This window comes from Haliaeetus albicilla, chromosome 7, assembly GCF_947461875.1.
Source record: "Haliaeetus albicilla chromosome 7, bHalAlb1.1, whole genome shotgun sequence".
In the NCBI taxonomy this organism is placed as follows: domain Eukaryota; kingdom Metazoa; phylum Chordata; class Aves; order Accipitriformes; family Accipitridae; genus Haliaeetus; species Haliaeetus albicilla.
In genome coordinates this window covers 12,616,985-12,638,612 of record NC_091489.1, presented here as the reverse complement: position 1 = coordinate 12,638,612, position 21,628 = coordinate 12,616,985, and the positions used below count along the sequence as shown (strand labels likewise).

The following is a 21,628-nucleotide window of genomic DNA, read 5'->3' as shown; positions in this document are numbered from 1 at the left end:
CTGTCCAAACCATCTGTTCTGATAGTTGAAAGTTTATAGATCATGAAATTCACTAGCAAAGAAATGGGTTCAAGTAAAGCTGCATTTGCCCCTCAACAACTTGGACAACACTCCTGATTTTGTTCTGGTGAAACTATATCTACAAATACCCATATCCATGCATGGTACCAAAGTAGAGCTTACAGCCTGCATCTCTGCTATTTCAGTATTCTATACAACTTCTAAGCTGAAGTATGACTGAGACTCTTTTCAAGACGTTAATACTCCTGAAACATAATAGCTTTCTTCAATTATCCTAAGTTCGTATTCCCTGCTTATGTCAGCATGCACCTTTACCAGCATCAGTTGAACAAGGGATTTTTAACTGCACATGTTAAACGAGGAAATATCTTATCAATCAAAAAGGAGATTAAGTAAGAAACTGTTTCAAATACAAGAGGATGGATGAAACAGTAAAATTTAAGCGTAGGAGTGATTCACCCTGAATCAGACTCTACAGTGAGAAAAATCAAAGCACAAAAACCAAAGTGCTTGGCTTTATGACAAACTTAATTACTGTAAGCATCACGAATCTAGAACCAAGAACCTCAGCATATATCTAGGAAAACAGTAATTATTTTTTGTAATTCATTACCTGAAGATTTTCACATGTTTCTTGACTGTAGGTGAGCCTCTGTATTTCAGTTGGTGAGACAAGATAGAGTGCTTGTCCGTTGTTGGTGAAGCAGAATGTTCTGGCTATCCGCATATTGGTGAGTGGCAGGTAATATACATCCAACAACGGCCTTAAACTTGGCAAACTTAAGAAAAAGAATTAAAAAAAATGATTAAATATAGCAAGATTGTCTATTATTGATCAAATATCTCATTTTTAGACTGCAATACATTATTTTTCTCTTCACCATCTACGTAATTACCACATAAACAGGGTATCATTTAATGCAATTGCAAAATCTCAAAACATAAATATGAATTTTTTCAAGTTAGTGCCTCAAAAGTGAAATTTAAACATCTGCATCACTGATGCATTTAAAAGCATCCTTTAAATGATACTCTGAGCATGTAAATCTCAGATTCACTTAAAGCATTATTCAGTAATTACTAACAAAGTATTTTGATAAGTATCTACCAAAAGTTTACAACTAAACATCCTGCCTCTTCTCTTGGGTGAAGAATTTCTCCTTGACTAAAAATACAAGTGTAAAAGATCTCTCCTCAAGAACACTTAGAAATATGCAGGGCTGTGCTTTCAAAGGAAAACAGAATTCAGCAGCTTCAAACAATCTTATGAATTATGTCCAACTTTTCTGTCTGACCGCATAATTAAGAGGAAGTCCTCTTAGAGCAAAGTTTACTTACCTTGCATTTTCTGATTCTGCACATGTAATTGCAGTACTTTTGCATCAAGCTACTGAAGAACAGATGCAACACACTCAGGCTGTAACAATGCTCTTGCTACCAAACACTCCTCTCCCTCAAAGTAATAATAAATGCAAGAAAGAAGTGACTGAACACCTGATGTCTTGATAAATAGAACCCAAAATAAACTGCTGTCTCAAAAACATTCCCTCTGAAATTTCTGTAAAAGCGTAATTTACATAAGATGTTGGTACATTTGCAGCTAACAATACATTAAGCAGCTTTTGCTGCAGATACCAGCTGTATAAGATTATTATTTCTAGAAACTAAAAAAAGCAGTAAAGGTGCAAAGTAAAGCCAAAAGCAATGAAAAAGAAAGATGTAGTAACCACAACAGTAAGCTTTGGGGTGGTTTTTTATATGATACTGAGATTTCTAAACATTAAGCTTGCATTTTGCAGACTGTGGATCGTCTCTTAGCAGATTTAATCTATGACAAACAAAAGGAAGGAGAACTGGTAACATGACTTTGGAAGCAAGTTCTACAGGTAAGAAATAAAAAACAATGTTCTCTTATAAGCACATCACCCAGAAATGACACTTCTGCCATGCACTTATCTAAACCAAGAATATTCCTAAGAGTGAGTTAGTAACAGAGAAGTGCCTTGCTTCAGACTGATGGAAGCATAAAACATCGTTACAGCTTCAAGACAAAATACAAAAACATTAGATCAGATAGGACAACCATGACATCCATGACAGCATTTTCAGAGTTTCAAACAAATCTGTAACAGAATCGTAAGCCCTATCTAAATTTTTATCAGTAGGTAAGTATTAGCCATCTTGGGAACGATACAATGCTTTGACAACTTTACACAAACAGTTTTGGGTTTTTTGTTTTTGTTTTTTTTTTGACACCTTAAGTCCACTTCCCAACAGGAATTCATGTTTATGGAATGGAGTTAATCCTTGGGAATTCAACTTCCCTACACAATGTAACAATTCAATATTTATAATTTAGCACCTACCGCTATGCAAAGTTCATTAGAAAACAAAACAAACCCTGAGGAAAACAGGATGTTTCAATATATAGTACCTAAACATTAAGTTCAGTTTTCATTAGGGGAAAAAACAATGCTTGCCCTAAAAGGTGAGCAGCATTTTGTAGAGATGCTTAGAATATATGTTGGGGTATACATCAATGGAGTTAAAAGACTTAATCTTTTATTTTTTAATTGTAGTATGCATCAGCTTTGGTTTTATTCCTAACAATTTCCCGAAGAAGTATCTTTTAGAGAATTTCCCAAGCTGAAAGCTTGTTTTTGCAACCTTAAAAATAATGTTTTAGGAATTTTACCAGCACAATTTTAAAATGCCATGTTCCACATTCATCTTAGCATTAGCTGTGACTAAAATGTAGGTGACAAGGGTATAGGTATATACACACTACTGTTCAGAATAAAACACCATTTGAAAATGCTCAAGAAAAAGGACATACTAAAATTACCCAAGTGAAACGTAAGTACATTCAAACATTACTTCTACACATATTTAAACTCATAACTTAAACCCTTTACTTTAGATGACTTATGTCTTAAAGGCCTTAAACTTGGGCTATAAAGGCAAGATTAATTGCTAGTGGTTGTAGTATAGAAATAAGCAAGCTACGCAACAAAACGGTAAGCTTGAGGCATGAATGTGATGCAAACAGCTGCACAAAAATATGCAGAGTTATGGTCAGGTACCAGCTGAAGGTCTGACTCAAGGCAGTTTTCTCCATCAGGGAGTAAATTCAACTTTGAGACAAACTTCATCAACTCATGGACTGGTATCGCATATTTGGAACTATTTGTTGAATCGGGGTAGCTTGAGCTAAACTAGTAAACTTTTTCATGTGTTAAGGGCATAACTAATAGGAATGCATAATGAAAATTATCCAGGCCCAAGTGTTAGAGGTTCATGAACACTGAGTGAATGTACATTTTTTAAAATTTCATATTTGTATGGAAAAGGAAACTTTTTATCTAGCAGAAGACTATTTTTTCTTTTTATGTTTAAGTTACTATCAAACAGGTCTTACCTAAAAGTCATAATATGTCCATTGGCACAGAAACATGCAAGGCAGATACTGTTACTCAATGACACTATGTCTCCACGAAGAACAAAAGAAGTCTCTGTTATGTTTTGCTTATAAATACAGTTCTGAGATGGCAGTGAGATAACTTTTGCTTGCTTTTCTGAACATATCACTGCATATTGGTTTTCACTGATTTCCTGAGAGGAAGAGGGGGACACTGAGACAGGTCGTCGCTTTTTCGATTTATCTTTTTCATCTTTATCTTCAGGAACATTGAGTTCTCTCCAGGGTTCATGTGCTGGTGGGACCAAAGATCCTGTGGTATCCAGAAAAGCCATTCTCAAGATTGCCCCTTTTAGCCTCAGGATGGTTCCTAGGAAAAAAACAATTGAGCACATTTCTAAAACAGTTCTCCTAAATTGTCTTTCAAGCTACAAAATACTCCTTTCAGAAGCTAGCACAATGAAAAGAAAACTAGAACTTAGGCTTGCCTCTGTAGCAACACAGATGTACCAAAACCTTTGGATGTTTATCTAAAAACCAATGAAACATGTGCAAGAGCACCTATGTATTCAAGAAAATGTTAAACCAGTTTTCAAAGGTTACATGTATGCATACTCTTCCATTAACTTCAATGGAAATGTATACATTTATTAAGAGAGCCAAGCTGGAATGCACACATGTATTCAAGTTCAGTGTCACAAATGCAACTCATTTCATTCTCTCCTGAGGAGTACACAGTGTGCTTAATGTCAACAATAAATATTAGTCAAAGGTGAGCACCTCCTTTTTCTTCAATTCAGACAGGTTCAGAAACAAGCAACGGGTTTTCTTCCCCTGCAGTTCACACTTGAATGCAACTCCTTAGCATAAAATGAAAGAAGAAAAGTTTTCCCTCCCCACTGTTTAAGTCACTATCTCTGTAGGCCAGATCTCAAGCTAATATATTTCTTATATTACTTATATTTGTTCACACATAAGTAAAAACATGAACATTTGCTAAGTACACAAAAAACCCATACACATGGCAGTATCCTTTTAAGGCTTATGCTGCAGATACAGTGATTAAACATACTGCCTAGTCTGCAGTCTTGCCTTTATGATCATATGTTACCAAATCTGAATACTGCTGCCAATACCATACTTGATAAGCACAAATCACATATATGGTCTAGAGGTCACGCTATTCCTAATAACTATTTCAATGAAATAGCATTGCAATTCACATGTCCTGATACCAGCTGTGTGAGCAAAGTGGAGCAGAGCAGCATGTCATGTTCTGCATGAGACAGTGGTAGCAGGAAAGCTAAATCTATACCTAACAGCATATTCAGCAAGCCATTAATATATAATTACAACAAAATCAGTTGCTGTGTATCAGAAAAACAAGATACAAGACCTCTCACAGCAATCCAAATGAATATTTTATCACTAATATTTAAACCTTGTTGTTCAATATACAACCCTTAATTTGTATTCCCTTTTTCATGATGCAGGAAAACTGAAAGTTTCCTACCTCATGACTAAAAAAAAAAATAAAAAATTTGAGCATTTGAAATACTCATCTCTTCTGCTATCTCTGTTCAACAATTGCCAGGTACTATATTAAGGTTAGCAAACGTGTTTTTCAGCAAGTATACATTAAAGTGATATTTTTATATTACACGAGATCATATTTTCAACTTTGCAACTTTAAAACTCTGGTAATGAAGTAACCAAGCTAGATCATTAACCTTAGTAGCTAAATCAATGGAATATATATTAATTTAACTAATCCATAACAGAGAAAAACAGTTTCTTTAAAAAAATATGAATGAGAACAATACTTTAATCAAAGTATGCTTTAGCCCATCTGCTTTGTACATACCACTAGGAGAAACAATTACTGGCTGAAGAAGTCTTTGCTCTCCTCCTGGGGGTAAATTCAGTACAATGACAAGCACTGTACCCAGCGTGGTCCCAACCCACAGGCATGGGGAAGGTGATGTATCAGTCTTTCTTGTGAAAGTCTCACAAAAATGAAGAGCTGAAATTGCCTCGCGTGACTCTTTATCAATGCTAGTTACACTAGAACTCCGGGATCGACTGAAAGAGTTGTCTTTGACATCTGAAAATAAATCAGTTTAATTAAAAAGAATAGCAAAATGCAGGGAGATTAAGAGAATTTGGATTTTCTTTTTTGTTCTTTAGCATGAAGTATATTCTAACTACCATGCCATTGATTATTACTACTGTATTCTTCCTTAGTCATATTTTCTTTTAGCCCAGTTTTCAACACCGTATTCTGAACGAAGTGCCCAATCTTGTTTTGCAGAGGTTGCTATTAGGTAATTGTCATGAACACTTGTTATGCATATTTCTGTCTTCTTAGGACAGAGAATAACAGTCATCATCAAACAGGACTCTTCCTTTAAAAAAAAAAATTGAATTACAAACCTCTCTGCAAATTAGTTCATTGATCAGATGAAAAAAATCTTGGCTTCCATAGAACACGGTTTAATAATCTTATGAAGTTGCAATTAATTTACTTTAAGAACTGCAGTGACATCCAGACAGCATGATACCATGTAACCTGTAAGGACTCACAATAATATTGTCCCACTTTAGGAAACTGTATGGAGGAGGTCTAACAGGCTATTTACACACACCCAAACTTTTAGCAAGAGAAACATCAAATGCTACCAAATGCCACTTGGCACTGGTATGAAAAGCTGAAGACTTCCATTTTGAATACTGTACTGTAGTGCCAGAAACAGCACTAAAACTTTTCAGGCCATCTTGCTCACTGCTTGGCAAATAAGGTTCTCTTAACAGAGAATGAATTCCAATATTAACAAAAGCTCAAACCAGTAAACTTGCTGCTCCATTCTAGCTGTGCACTATCTGCACGTGTGGTGATACTTAACACATCAGCACATCTGAATTTATCTGTGCATTCACAAATTAATGCTTTACTTTAACTCATCATTCCAAAATTTTAGCACAAGACAAACCTTACTAGTAAAAGTTTGATGCAATTTATATCATGACTTCTGAAAAATTAAGTTATTGTTTTGGATCTTTGGGTAGGGTATAGATGCAACTGGCATCTTCAAGCACATACTTTCTGGAAGTATCACTATGCTAATTTCATTAAATTATTGCAAAACTTTCTACAAAGAACATCTAACATGCATTTGAAAAGCACACAAACTAGTTTTCAACTGACTAAATACAGACATCTACTCAACACAAACAGTGAATCTTCTCAGGAGATATTCGTCTCATTCCAGCAAGGATAGAAAAATTATCGTCCTGCTGAATTCTAGCTAAGTCAAATGTAAAACATGGATTACAGAAAGAAACTAGGTCAACCACTCAGATGTTGACATGCTAAGTTTTCACATTTAAAAAAATCAAATCCAGAGTAAACCAGTGAAAACAATTATTTGTTTTTTATAGTTCTTCTAATGACCACAACCTCTTAAGATGCTTGTTTTTTCAGGCTTGAATATTTACTAACAATGTTTTTTCAACTCTAACATGGATTAATCAGTCTGAATATAATCATACATTAACTGCAACAGGCATAAAATTAAATGTGCATTTGTTGAGCTGCATCTGGTTGAATATTTGAAGAGCATGCGTACAAATTCCAGAAGCATTGGAATGGACAGGAAAAGGCCCCATAAAAACTAACTTGCCAGACAATACAGGCGTTGTGGAGAGTGGCCAACTCGTTCAGAAGAGAGAACCAAGGGTAAAGAGTTTTAACTGCCTTAGTGCATATTATTTATCCTGAAGTCAAGGAAGAAGCTATGGTTTGTTAATAGATTCGTTTCGATGAAGAGGAAGGAACAGTGTGACGATCCACTACACACCACTTCATCAGAAGGATGGAAAGATGAGACTCTCTTGAGCAACTAAACCGAAGGATAGGACCTTGTGGCAATGGTACCTAAATCATGTGGATTACAACATTGAAAAGCAATGCTATAATGCAGACTAGAGTGTGTTCAAGATAACTTCTGCTTTAGAAAGTGGAGGATAAGCACATAAGCAGCACATACTTTAGCTTTTGTTATGGCTATTTAGGAAGGAAAAGGGGTAGTTAAAGATCTAAAGACAGAAAAGTAATTTGAAAGAACAAGATCATGAAAGAGTAGGTTTCAAGAAGCCATGGAAAGAAAGGAGAGAAAATAATAAGCATAATGAGCTTGGGAGAAAGGCATTTCAGGTGTCTCCTAGAGCCAGTAGATACAGCCACATAAGTGACAAAAAAAATACAAGCAAGTTGACAATCTTTGAAGAACACTATGCAAAAGCTATCCCACTAGGAGAAAAGATAGAAGTAAAAATAAAAAAAAAAGATTATAATTGCCTAAGGAAGTTATTTACAGACCTGAAAACCTAAAAGAATTTTACACAGAACAAAATGAGGCATCTAAGTGAAGATATCCATACATATGCAAAGCCAAGCAAAACCAAAGGCTATTACAATTCAGAAGTTACAAACTATTTTATGAGTATACCAGAAGTGAGATGACAAAAAAAAATTCCATTATTTCAGCAGAAAGAACAGCAAGTATTAAATGATGTAGAAAATGCTGAAACTCTTTCAGGATCAGAAAGTGCTGAAAGACTTTAAGCATTCTCTTTTCTCCAGTCTTCATAAAAAAACCAAAACCACAACACATTTAAGTACTTATTGCTATCAAAAACTGGGAGTAAAACAACAGTAGAATTAATTAGATAATATTTAAATACAAATGTGTTCCAGTTTGCAAAGTATGACAAAAGTCACCCTAAACTGAAACCATCCCTAATAAATTAGTAAACATAGTAAGGAAGAACAGCAACAGATTGAAAAGACAAATCAAATTTTTCTGCTCTTTCTTGCCAACAAGGCCAGTTAAATCCCTCTAGTTCTGGGCACAAGAGCTTTAGAAAGATGAAGAAAAATTCCAAGTTCAGAGGAGAGTAACAGAAGCCATCCTAGATTTAGACAACATAACCTAAAAAAGGAGAAGGAACTGAATTTTGTAAAAAAAAAAAAAAAAAAAAAAACTGTAAAAAAATGAAGATTAGAGATGTGATGACAGCTTTCAACAGCATAAAAGATGGCTAACAAAAAGATAGGGAGCACTTGTTATCCCTGTTCATTGTGGAAAGGACAAGAAAAAGTTAATATGGAAGCAAGGAAGTTTGATTAAATAACAGGAAATTTGTCTGAATATAAAACATTGGAACTTTCTGTCTGGGAATTTTTCTAAAAACTTATTTATTGGAGGCTCATGAACAGATGAGAGGTTAAATTGTCAGACATATGGATCCTTGCCATAGCAATGGATTAAAGGATCTCTGAGGGTTCCTTCCAACATTTCTCCGAGTAGAGCGAGCTGTAATTGTAAATTGTAAATCAGGGTGGTCCAGCTCAGTTTCAGGATATTCCAGTGCCATGGACTCTTTCCTTGCTGATAGCAACAGTTGCCAAATACACAGCTTTGCAGCTGCCAGTCTGATCCTGGTCTGTCTTCTGCTGGGGTTGTGGTAGCAATTCTGCTGCAGGAGGGGGAGCAAGCTGTGGCAGGCAGAAGGCAGCTTTCACATTCAGGCTACATTCTACTGCTGTAGGTCTACAGCTGTCCCCCATCATCTTTAGAGAACAAGGCAGGAGAGCTGGATCTGATCTACAAGCTGGCAAAGTACTAAAAAAATAATAAATCTACTCATTTGTATGATGTTTCAGTTATCCAATACAATGACCTTTAGTACTAACAACCTCAACTGAACTGCTTCTTATATAAAAGAAAGTTACTGTGCTTTTTCAAGAAAAAATAAATTCTCAGACTGGTCATCCATCCAAACAGCTGTATATTATTTTCATTTAGAGAGAGTGGTCACAAGACAACATTTGTAAAACTATGTCCAATTATTTGTTGACTGGACCTCAACATATCCTGTTATTCTTAAGATATTTCATTTTTCAATTTAAAATGTATCAGATGGTTCAAAACAGGAAGCAATTTTCCTTACATTACCTGCTTATTCACACTTTTGCTATCACAGCACTACCGATAAAGTGAGTGACAGATGCCTAAAAATTATGATTAAAGTGTGATAAGCCACATACAAGATTTGCAGGCTTACCTTATGATGACAGCAATGACATTTTGTGCCTGAGAGCCCCCAAAAAGAGTGGAATTAAAATTTTAGTTCTAGACTTCAGATAAATGCAACAAAGTCATGATAGTTTACATAATTTAGGACTCTCACTTTAATGTACTCATATTCTGTAAAACAGTTTTAGTAAAAATAAAATCAACTATGTAAACTTACCTAAATCAGGCTTTAACTCAGTTGGCAAACTTAGCTTCCTGGACATCTTTGCTGAAAAGTGAAGTATATCTTTTTTTTAAAAGGAATAAACATGATTCTGCTGGCCTTTATTTGCTTCTTTCCCAATATTTAATATATCATTGTTTATTACATTAATTGCAGTACTTAACAGGATTTCTACTAAAGCACAGCCTCACTTCCACAAGGAAGGGGTGCAAAGTAAAATGTGACAGATACCAAAATCCCCAAAATACAGCACTTTGACTTTTGCCAAGCTTTGTTTCTCCTCAGGCTTCAGGCAGAACTTGATGGATTGGATGGATTTGGCTTTGGCTCAACCTCAAGTTTTATCTCCTCAGGTAAGAGGACAGAATACAGACTCTTGGCTATTGCAAGAATGTGCACTGAAGTTTACGTAAAGTTAGCATCCCATCCCCTCTTCTTCTACCCTACTTCCTGATCAAACCCAAGATACTTAAAATAGAGAAAAGATGAACTTTTAATTACACTAAAACATTAATGCACATGTGTAAAAAGCTAGTAATGAGATGCAATCCGTAACTATGAAAATGTTACAGAGAATAGTTATAAAATCAGCAGCATACAAACACTTGCAGCACTGTCAAACAAAAGATAGTATAATTTTGATTATATTGCTGAAGTCAAAAACAGCACCTGAACTCATCCCTGACTTGGAAAATTCTCTTTATAGGAATGGAAATCTTGTGGTCCATTTAAAATGCAGTACACTATTAACAAATGCTGCTATAATCGAAGTCACTAGTAAATTAGTAGCCATACATCCCTCTTCCAGCTTTCAACAATTACTAGAGAAGGAATAATTTTGATGTAGCTTAACTACTAGACCAGGGCTAGACTCTGAATTTATTTCCCAGCCACACGCTTGAATTCTGATATATCATTTAATTCTTCACCATCTTGTAAAGGTAATACTTCTCTACCTATAGCAGATGTGGACAATAGCCTTATAATTCTAGGAGTACCTTGTAATGGATACCAGTCATAAAGCAGCCTGAACCTTGCTGCTTCTCTCAGCTAAAAATAGTTATTTTATTCTAATTATCATTTTAACAGAAATCATTCCGTTTTCTACATATCCTGAAAAACAGCATGTGATTTAAAGTTACTTCCAATCCTTCAGAAAGTGAAATACCTCATTGTATCATCAATTACGCTCATCAATATTGCAAATGCTAGTTATCTGAATAGTTGAACAGTTTTATTCCTGTCATACATTACAAAAATTTGAGAATAAGACTCCAGAAATAATCTTCTAATTTCCTTCATGTGTCAATGTTACAAAGTATGTCCTATTCAAATTAAATTGAAATTACTTACTCTCAGAATGAAATGCTAGTCACTTTATTTTAGCACAGGCTGAAACTGAAAAGGGCAGTCTGACTACGTGTTTTCTACCCTCATCCTTGCATTGGCACTGGCATCTGCCTAGCTTAATGGGGAGGCCAAAACTCATTTAAATGAAATTTCTGTCAAGAGTTGTTTTTAACAAGATCAACTTCTGTTCCAGATCAGAGCTCAGCTATACAAGCAGAAAAGCACGGTACAAAACAGCACTAGTGACCAGGAGGTCATCTTTTTGCTGTCAGCTTGACCTTACATCAGCTTGAAAGGAGATCATGAAACCTCACCTGGAATTGTGAGTTACAAGATGGGCATTCCTCATAAAACTTGTTTCTGTGTTAGACATGTAAATCATAAAAGCTGAGATATTGAACAAAAGCTCAAGTACGCACACAGAAAATAAACTTGAGTTATTTTTGGCTCTTCACAGCTTTTACCATGTGTGAATACCAGCAATGATTAGTCACTTTGAAGACCAGAGCAGTCACTTTTGGCTTTTCAAATAGAAGTGTTTAAACACATGATTCTAAAAACTTGGAGAAAACTGACAAAAAAAAAGGTACTAGGTAAGAGGTAATATAGCAGGTAATAACCAGTACAGGCAAGTGTGTTAGATTCTAAGAGTCAGTCCCCCCGTTTTAGCTTTTTGCTCCTCAGCAAAAGGCCAGCTGTGTGAACTAGTTTGATAAGGTAAAACAAATATGTTAGACATCATTTTCTACAAACACTGATCTATGCCTCATTAATAGGACAAGAGAATACACAAATTGTTAAAACGGATGTCATTGCTAGAAAATGTGCATTAATGTGCTATACAAAAAAATACATTTCGAAACATACATTAATGTGTCAAACCCCTCAATAATTCAAATGTAAATAGGAAACAATAAACTATTTACATAGCAGTACTGCCATCTTGTGTTTAAAGAAAACGTGCCTAAAGATGCAATAATAAAATAGGAGTATTTTGCCAGCTAAGCCATTTTTAACAAACATTACTTAGTATAAAAGAAACATGCTTGTATTCATATCTGGCTTATGGTTTACAATAGTTTTGGAAAATTCAGTTTTGCTATGCCCCAGATGAAAAACAGCAACGATAGACAACTTCTATGACACAAAAGATACAAATCAGAGAAATGGAAGAGATACGATGGAGATCTACATAGAGAGCACTCAATGTCAGGCTTTTTACTCCAGTTGTACAACAGGGCAAAGGTGACGGTGACTGTGACTGCTGGGTGTAGCTAATCTCAAGTAGTAGCTGTCATATCAGAGTTTAATACCTCTCTTGGTGGTGGCAGCGGTCACTGAAGTGTTTACAGCCAAGACTACCCTTCTGTGGCTGGTGTGCACCAAGGAAACAGAGACAGGGGAGACATTTTGCTCCTCCTGGCACATTGCTGCTCAAGGCAACAATGACTATTTTGCCCGTGTTTAGAGCTACATTTAATACTCCTCTAAATTAGAAAACCTAGAGTCACACACACGCACGCACACTCCCTTTCTGTTGCTAATATGTATAACATGAAAGTATGACGTTAGAGAACTGTCCAAAACCAACGTTCAAGATTCTTGGAGATTTCTCATAGGTGAGACTTGAGGGGGCGAGGTGTTAAAATACGAATGGTTACCTTGGCATAGTGTGTTGCATTTCAGCATAGGAGTCTCAAGCAATTTAATGAAGAAAAACTGAAGGCTGAGACATGACTGAACTATCAATAGGAAGCTGTGGCTTAAAAGTAATAGTCATATTTTATTTGCAGTGGGTTATCCTGAGCTGATACTTTAGAATGTATAAGCACATCAGTTTGAAAGCTATAGAGTGATTACTCACACATTCCTTATTTAAGGAAACAGTCTAAACCCTTTAAAAAAATTCTAAAGATTATAAAGGAGACAGTGCCTTGGTGTTTTTACAGACAAAAGAACAGTTTACATAAAGCCTATTTCATTTAACATTTCATGAGAAATAACTAAGCACCTTAGAATTTGTTAGACATAACAAAGTTCCCAAATTATTCTATATTTGACAACTACACAGAAGTGAAAGATTAACATTACCAATTTCAAGATGCTTAAAGAATTGAATACTGTACTGGTGACAGTACAATAAAGAAATAGATTATCAATGCTGAAATCTCTAAATTTGATATCAGAGTAATAAAGCCATTTTACAAGAAAACATAAGAAACGATGTACTTGATATATCCAAAATTAGACCAAAGTACTAAAAACACATTCAAAGAAACAGTCTTGCTCTGACATTAAGGCAAATAGAGAACTTATTATGAGCATCTTAAGATTTGATTCCATAAACCAGCATTAACAGTCAATGACTTTAGCACTGTTTGAAAAATTAAGGTGTACACTTTGAATGTAACAAATGTGAGAAGCCTTATATCAATAGTAACAGCAGGGATTACAGAAGTTTGGAATTAAAGCTGCTCTGCTTAGATCTGCCTACAAATATTGTTTGCAATTGTTTTTAAATGTATAAACTGCGAAAATAAATCAAACCACTTTTCCTGAAAAGTATTTGATGTGTAGCCTACTGGAACAGTTATGAAGGTCTGAGAGTCTACAGTATTTTGCATGTACCTTTACTAAGGCTTCCATAAATGGACGTTACAATACCCCTTAACTTCTGACCTGATTTGTAGCTGTATATTTAATTGCATATATCTCTTCATGCCAGATAATTAACTGACCAAAGTATGAGTAAAACAGCTTAAGATTTTGCTTCCACTGAAGTTGGATCACAAAGCCTTTCTATAAAAATGACATGGCCTTAGAAATTAAATACTTCCTACCAATTCTTCTTCCTGTAAGTTCATCTACATTTGATACACTTCTCTGTACTACTTCACAGCACATTATTTATACTTTCAAATAGTTGCCATTCCCAAGAGAAATGGCTGCTTTTAATAATGGCCACAGTATTTTCTATAGTTTCTAGAAATGGTTAGTTAAACCAAGTATCTCCACATATCCAAGGTAATTGCAACTTTTCCAAAGTTCACCTCTGATGCAAATAAAAAGGAAATGTGACCCAAAAGCAGCATACTCACAATAGGTCTTTAACTTGAGTTACTACCCATTCCTTAGCATGGAACATTCACAACTGAGGATTCAGAAAAAAACCAGAAGACCAACTGATCTTAACAGTATATATGGGAAAGCTGAAGTGTTGGTACATGAAGCATTTACATTTTAGTTTATTTATGCTATTTTTGCAGTCTTAGATGGTTTTTGATCCTTTAACAAAGCAAGAATCCTTGTCTGACACTGTCAGTAATGACAGAAATCTATAGAAATGAAGATGTCTTTACATAATTCCAATAAAGTGATTAAATTGATAATGACTTCATATTTCTAAATGCATGTGTATTATGTTACTACCTTACAGCCCTATCACTGAAATGAAATTACTTTGCAAGCAGTATTCCCTTACTTATTGTTCCCATGTGACAAAAACCACAGGAGTGATATTAAAAGCAACTGAAATGATCAATGTAAATAATTCTTATTCTGTTTCACAATCCATTTGACGGGTTATATTTCACATATTGACAAAGAAACGAAAGAACTTGAACTGACTGCACTATATGCCAGTGCAAAGAGCTACAACTGTCCTACGTACAAATTCATCCATGTGAACACAGTTGATGGTAAACAGTATTTCATACAACATGAAGTTAACAACAGTAAGTGACATTCACATTTTACAAAACTCATTGTCCATTCACATTTAGTTGGTAATTCAGATTAAAACAATGAAATGCAAAACCATGCAACTATTAACACCAAAGAAGAGGTGTTTTACTTATATGGAAGAGCTTAGAATGTAAGTTAAGAAAGAGCCATGCATAGTAAACATGCCAGATAAGGTATAGAAAACATGGCAGTGAAAAAAAACATTCAGTGCACAGCATCGAACCACTCAGAAGTCTAACAGAATACAGATGAAATAATTAAGTTCCTTCAAACTTCCAATAAACTGTGCAAGTTACACAAATCACAGTATGGGCTGACTGGGAGACGCTTATGAATTACATGTCAAATGCATTATCGTCTCAATTAACTCTGTGTTTAACTTATGCCCTGAAGAGTGCATTACTTGTAAATAAATGTTTTGCTTTTTTAGCTGTGAAAAACATTCACAATACTTTCAGTTGAAAGGCTTCAAGCTGAAGCAGATGTCAACAGTTCTACAGAATTCATTAGCATGCTTTATTAATACTGTAACTTTACTCCGAAAAAAGTAAAAAAATAATGAAGTCGCACTCAAACATACTATGTTTTTTGCACAAGATAAGTTGTCTTAAGTTCAGAAGAGACTGCTTTAGGACAAAGGGGAAACATTACATCATCAACAGGCATTGATACAACATGTACAAGATTAAGTGGTCTTCTTGTTAGAAGAACTGAACGTAAGTTTCTAGTTAGCCTGAATTTCCTTTAGGAGAACATATTAATCAATACTCATGTAAACGATACTCAGTTTTTAATAATTAGAGATGACTTGACATATTATTGACAGCCATTTGCTTTCTTGAATTATATTCAGGCTTCCACTGTCTCAGAACTCATCTTCCATAACATTTCTGTTACCACTGCAAGAAGGGCTCAACGTAGTACTAAAAAAAGGGCATCTTCTTACTCTTCCTCATTCTGTACCTCAGATTCCAAAGAGAACTTCATCATACTCATATTTATCTCACTGAATTTTCAATGATTCTTATTCTCAATTATGGAATTGCGATGAAAGAGATGAATGGTTTCGGATAAAAGTTAAATTCCCAAACAGCAAAACCAAGGGAGATTACCTGAAAATAAATCTCTTCCTCCCTATTCTTAACCTATGGTTCCACACAACCTATGAAATAGTAATTTAGCAAACAGTTTTACTATATAAAGTAGTTCAACCTTTTGATCTGACTAAAGAGATGAAGTGAAATCCTCCTACAATGATATACTAACATACTAAACAAAAACAAAATGAACCATTAACACAGTGATACTGAAATTAAAATAACCATATCCCGGTTATGGAAGAAGAGTCCCTTCCACAAAATTAAATCATACAGCCTCTCGCCTTCATTTATGTAATGGCCCAGTTGTCAGAAGCAGAGTTAATTTCCATTCCAATCATAAAAGGGTTCAATCTACCTGCATACAACATATTCCAACACAATTTTGTCACCAAATTTTTTAGACACAAGTCTAGAGCTGGTAAAGTATTGTGTCACTGATGGATGCAGAAAAGTAAATGCAGTTCTGGAACAGTAACGGGGGGTACTTATATATGACCAAGTCCTCCTCCCGACAATTAAATGAAAACATGCTACTACCTCTATCTTGACCATAGTCATATGGAAATCTGACCATATGGCTATGAATGCAAGACATAAAAAGAAATTAAATCAGCCACATGTTCTCAAAGAGAGTGTACCTTTGCAAAAGTAGTGGAATAATGTTGTCACTCGCATAGACTGAACTCTTAGTACAGATTAGAATTTCACCCATCCAGAAAATAGAGAAGTGCAATTGTAAAGTCAGAGAATTTAAACCACTAATATCATTGATTTTTTAGAAATTATTGTGCCCAGTGTATTTAGTATAGAAGCAGCCCACAGAATTACCAATTAGCATACAGGATGAAAAATTAATAACTTAATGCATTGAAATTTGAATTTTATTTTGGTTTTTTTGCTGCTGGGTTAGTGTTGCATAGAGTAAGGCACTGGATTAGGAACAGAGCAGAATTTTTCTAGTTCCTACCTATGTCATTGGCTACCATCTTGGAAAACTTTCTGCTTTTGGTCTTCACTGTAAATAATATTTTAATAAAAAAGATCAATCTAAGTGTATCAAAGGATGAACTGAAGAAAAAATAAGATTATAGAAAAGAAAAATACTGTACCCTTTTCTATAAAATTATTCATTTTTTGATCATCATCAGAATTGTTTGGTGAACCAGAACCTATGAGTGAAGACAGAATGAAATGGATATACAAAGATATATGTTTGACACAAAACCAATGTATTAATACAAGCTTTGAGTTTAAGGAAAATACAAAGATATATTAAAATATCAAATACTGATACTGGTATTCTCTGTAGCTGTACTAGACACTATAAAGTCCAAATTATTTTGGTATGACAGAAATTCTGCGATATTGAGATTAACCACAAAAATTATAATGCAAGGTAAAATGTTGCAGAGTACAAATTTATTGCTAGAAATATTTCCCTCATTGAATAAAATGCTTATGTTTAATAACTAGATTGCTGTTCTAATCATGGTTCCAGACACAAAGATTAACCTAAATTATAATTCACAGAACACTGCCGCAACAATAAGCTCAAATTTGAAAATTTGGTTTTTTTCCCAATGCAGTAATTCACTTTTGGGTCACAGTTCTTCAACTGTTCTGCAGCCAACTCAGAGCCAATGCTGCCACCTAGGATTTTTCTGAATCCTTAATACTGAAAAACCAGTGGTGGCTATAGGCCACAACTTGAGGCTTATGATTGTCATGAAATTAAAGCTCAGTTCAACTAAAAAATGCCAAATGTCATTGGATTTTCTATTCTTATTTTACACTTTCACAATATAATGCAAACATTTTGACACTCATGAACACAAAAACTTGACAGTCTACAACACTATGCAATGTTTTATGGCTCAGATAAATGCCACTGGAGCCTAAACTTATTACATTTTAACTTCTGTAGGAAAAAGCAGGAGATAAAGTTATTATTTCTCTTGCATTTTCACAGTATTTCCATAGTACTGTGTTATTAAAACTGCGGGACACTCTCCTAACTTGCATAGGCAGGTAGTCCCTTTCACAGTCCTCTGAACTGTATAACCACCCACTGCAGGAAGTCTAACAGAAGCTAGCTTCCACTTCTCTTCACCTGGCCATGGAAAGGTGGAAGAGGTGGAAGATTTAGATCACTTGAGCAAATGCAGACTTCAGCCCAAACAGTGACTGGTCTGTTTTACAGATCATATTCTAACCGTCAAAGCCAATAATGCACTTAATTGCAAATCCCATCCTCCAATCTTAAAGCTAGTAACAAGCAAACTTTTTGTGCTAGTGTATTTTTCTCTTTACTAGAGAGCCTCTAGACTGGAAAAAGTTCATTTAAATCTGGCCTCTGTCCTGCATCTCAAGCTTAGCAATTCTGTGCAGCTGATTTCTCCAGAATGTCCTCTCTTACCTCTCTGAAAACTATATGCCATTTTCAAGCTTCCTTCCAGTCTTGTGCTCTTGCCCAGAAAAGATATAAAACTTAAACCAAACCTAAGGAACTGCAGCTCTTCTGTCTTCACAAACACCACCAAATGATTTCCCTACCAGGGAGGTGCCTCCCTCCAAGTACATTTCCCAGAGGAAAACTGGAAAAGCCTGCCATGAACCTTATCTCATTCACCAAGAGCTGGGAGGAAAGGACAGAACTGAGGGAAGCAAGGCACAGTCCAACCTTGCTAGTTCAAGATTCTATTTTACAGGGGAACACAACAGTGGCTTTCCCCCTCCATCTTTTGTCCATTCACTATTTTTGGTACTTTAGTCTTATTTCTCTTCAATATTGTGTGTGTACCTAAGACATTATATACTCTTTTCACAGAATAGTCAGTTCTCCAAACTTCTAGATTTTATTCTAATATGAACTAACTTCAAAATAGTCTTCTCAGATAGTCAACTCAAATTGGAGATTGATTTCTACCTCTGCAGGATTAGGAATTTACCCCTAATTCTGTTTCCTTTCAGGAATTCATTTGAATCCATCTATTCTAAGTGGCCACTTTTTTGATCCTCTTAAAGAAATATCCAGATGGCAGTTTTTAACCTACTTCAGCAAACACAACTCAGGAGAGAGTGAGGTAGGTAAACACAGAGGGAAGGGAGGCAAATTGTTAAATTTAGGATTTTTCCATATAAACCTTGATTCGGGCTTGCTTTCACTGTACTGTTAGTGGAAATGGTGAATTGAGTTTTAATCTACTTCAACTCTAAATTAGGAAAGAAACCCTCTAATTCAATTTAAATAGTGTTTTAAGTTTTAGCAGTACCAGTTGGAAGTGGTTTGGGCTGACATTTGAGTGATGCTGGAACAAGGGGGGAAAAAGGATACAGATTAAGGGTTACAACTCATTAGTTGTTTGTTGTACACATTTTATAACAGTCTATCAGAAAGTAGACTGGACTGTTTAAGTGGGTCAAATTTGAATACCTTACTAAGAACAATAATTCTCCTCAACCTTGAGAGTGAAAGTGATTTACTGCAACTGCAGCACTGCACAACAAGGTATTTGCAGACACTGGTCTTGATATTTAAAAATGAAATAGGACAGATTCGCTTTATTCTAAACACCACCATTAAAAATGATGCTGAAGTTGACTACTTCAGCATGCCAGTACTTAGCATTACACAGGTTTGTCATGAAATCACATCTTCAGTTAAGAATTTTTAATTAAAAATTTCCAGGCAAATTTTACTTTAATTATAAATAAATCTGTTACTAAGAAAGGGTTAGCAAAAAAGAAAATTACATTGACTGATCCAGATGAGTTTTGCACAACTTAAAATTGACATCAAAAGACTGCAGTTGTCAAATCAGAAATTAAAATTTATGTTAAAATTTCTACTTGAGGTACAAACAGGATATTTTGTTTTGTTATACTTTCAACTTGGCTTTGAAAGGTACAGGCTACAACAGAAAAGGAATCTATCTTTAGATTCCTATATTGATTACCATTTTGTACTACATTGCAAAGAGCACACAGACTAGTTACTTGAGTAAACCTGCAATTTTGTCCTTTACTCTAACTTTGAATGAAACACATAAAGTGACATATTACTTCAAAAGTTTTCTCACAGTAATAGTGAAGATAAGCAACAAGTTTTTAGCTACTACATGAAGCATTCATCTTGAATACTATATATTGACATGTACTATCAAGCATTTACATGGCTATAACCTCAACTAGGCGACATTAAACAAAATACTAAATAGTATTACATATTGCTGAAGCTGTCATTTAAAATATTCTTGTACGTACAGCACTGGCAACTGAGGGGAAAAAAAAAAAGGGAGGGGGGAAGCGTGAAGTAGGGAACTCCTACTTTGTAAGGATGCCAGTTTCTGAAGACCTCTGATTCCAAAGAAAAATAGTAATTTACCACGTATGAGGAAGCAGAAGTAAACTAGCTCTTTTTACAGAAATAATCTTTACCACTTTTGAGGACTTTGAAACACAATCACATGGACTATTACAGGAATTTGTGCATCTCTTATCAATGTTTCAAAATTCCATTGTGCAGTATGTTCCCTGAAGCATAAGTATTTCAGATTATATCTCTCTTCATTCATCTTTATGACATATTCCTATTGCATCTCTTAAATCATCCCTGTTTTAAAAATGCAGCTGTGCAACACAGCAAAATTCATGACAGCTCAAACAGTTTGTGAGAAGACAACAGGTTTGATTTTATATAATTACTTAACTAGTAAGTGTTGACTTAAAGCATACCATCTTCTGGGCAAATCAGAAGCTGAAGATCAGAGAAAGTTATGATTACCTGAAGTAGGCGATTTGCAGCGGTCTTCTGGCACCATTGTACCTTCATTAATATCACAAAGACCTGCTGGAACACAAAACCAGTATATAATAAATACAGCTGCTATTTTATACCTTCTTCCGCTACAGTTAGGAACTTCATTTCTTATTGGCTACAAACCAGCCAGTTGTGATAGAATTTCTGTTATGTATTATTATTTTTTTTTTTTTTTTAAATTGAACATTACCCACAGTGACTGTAGAGTCACTTCTTCCTACTAAAGCTTTCTTTACATAATATGCTTCCTCATTAAATTTCAGTGAAAACCACCATATTTTCAGCAAGTCAAGACTTACCAGAACAGTTATTTACACACTATAGACATATATTAAGTACAAATATTTCTGTTTTGAAAAAATCCTAGAGTTATATTAAAAATATAATTGCAAAAGAAAGTCAGATGAAAGAGGATCTTGACGATTATAACCATGTGTGCAGTATGATGCGTGAAACTACGGTGCATTTTTTTTTAAATTATTTTCCCACTGTTACAGTGATACACTTTGTATTTGCTGTTGCATTGCCAAATTTGTTTTCCAGCAAAACTCCCTATTGATGTCACTTACAGAATTTAGGTTCTAGGGTGCTTACAAAAATGTTCTTTCTTGTATGGAGGAAATCCACTAAATTCTTACATTGTCAAATCTGATCCTTTGAATAACTGTAATATGTTAATATCTAAAAGCTCATTCCTTCCGTTTCAGTGAAGGAAATAAAGCATAGGAGTCCACAATCAGATGCTAAAGATGGAAGTTGCCTCATACGGGTCCTAAATATTATTCCCTAGGACTAAATAGAAGTATACAAGGTATTTTTCTATTTTCCTTTTTGACCAGAACTTGCTGTCAAGAC

At 34.9% G+C, this 21,628-nt stretch overlaps 1 protein-coding gene across 14 annotated transcripts in view; it reads right to left on the bottom strand.

Annotated features, from left to right (window-relative positions):
• STXBP5 (syntaxin binding protein 5) overlaps positions 1–21,628 on the bottom strand; it is a 120,377-nt gene that overhangs the window by 9,136 nt on the left and 89,613 nt on the right. For 3 of the 14 annotated variants that reach the window (XM_069786952.1, XM_069786951.1, XM_069786955.1), the window contains 7 exons: positions 20,738–20,803; positions 17,064–17,123; positions 16,922–16,969; positions 9,755–9,805; positions 5,304–5,543; positions 3,440–3,809; positions 635–800 (listed from right to left, as the gene is read on the bottom strand). In XM_069786952.1, coding sequence (XP_069643053.1) covers positions 635–800; positions 3,440–3,809; positions 5,304–5,543; positions 9,755–9,805; positions 16,922–16,969; positions 17,064–17,123; positions 20,738–20,803 — 1,001 coding nt within the window. The remainder of the gene's footprint in view (positions 1–634; positions 801–3,439; positions 3,810–5,303; positions 5,544–9,754; positions 9,806–16,921; positions 16,970–17,063; positions 17,124–20,737; positions 20,804–21,628) is intronic. The other 11 variants (XM_069786953.1, XM_069786957.1, XM_069786958.1 and 8 more) reach the window with 6 other exon arrangements.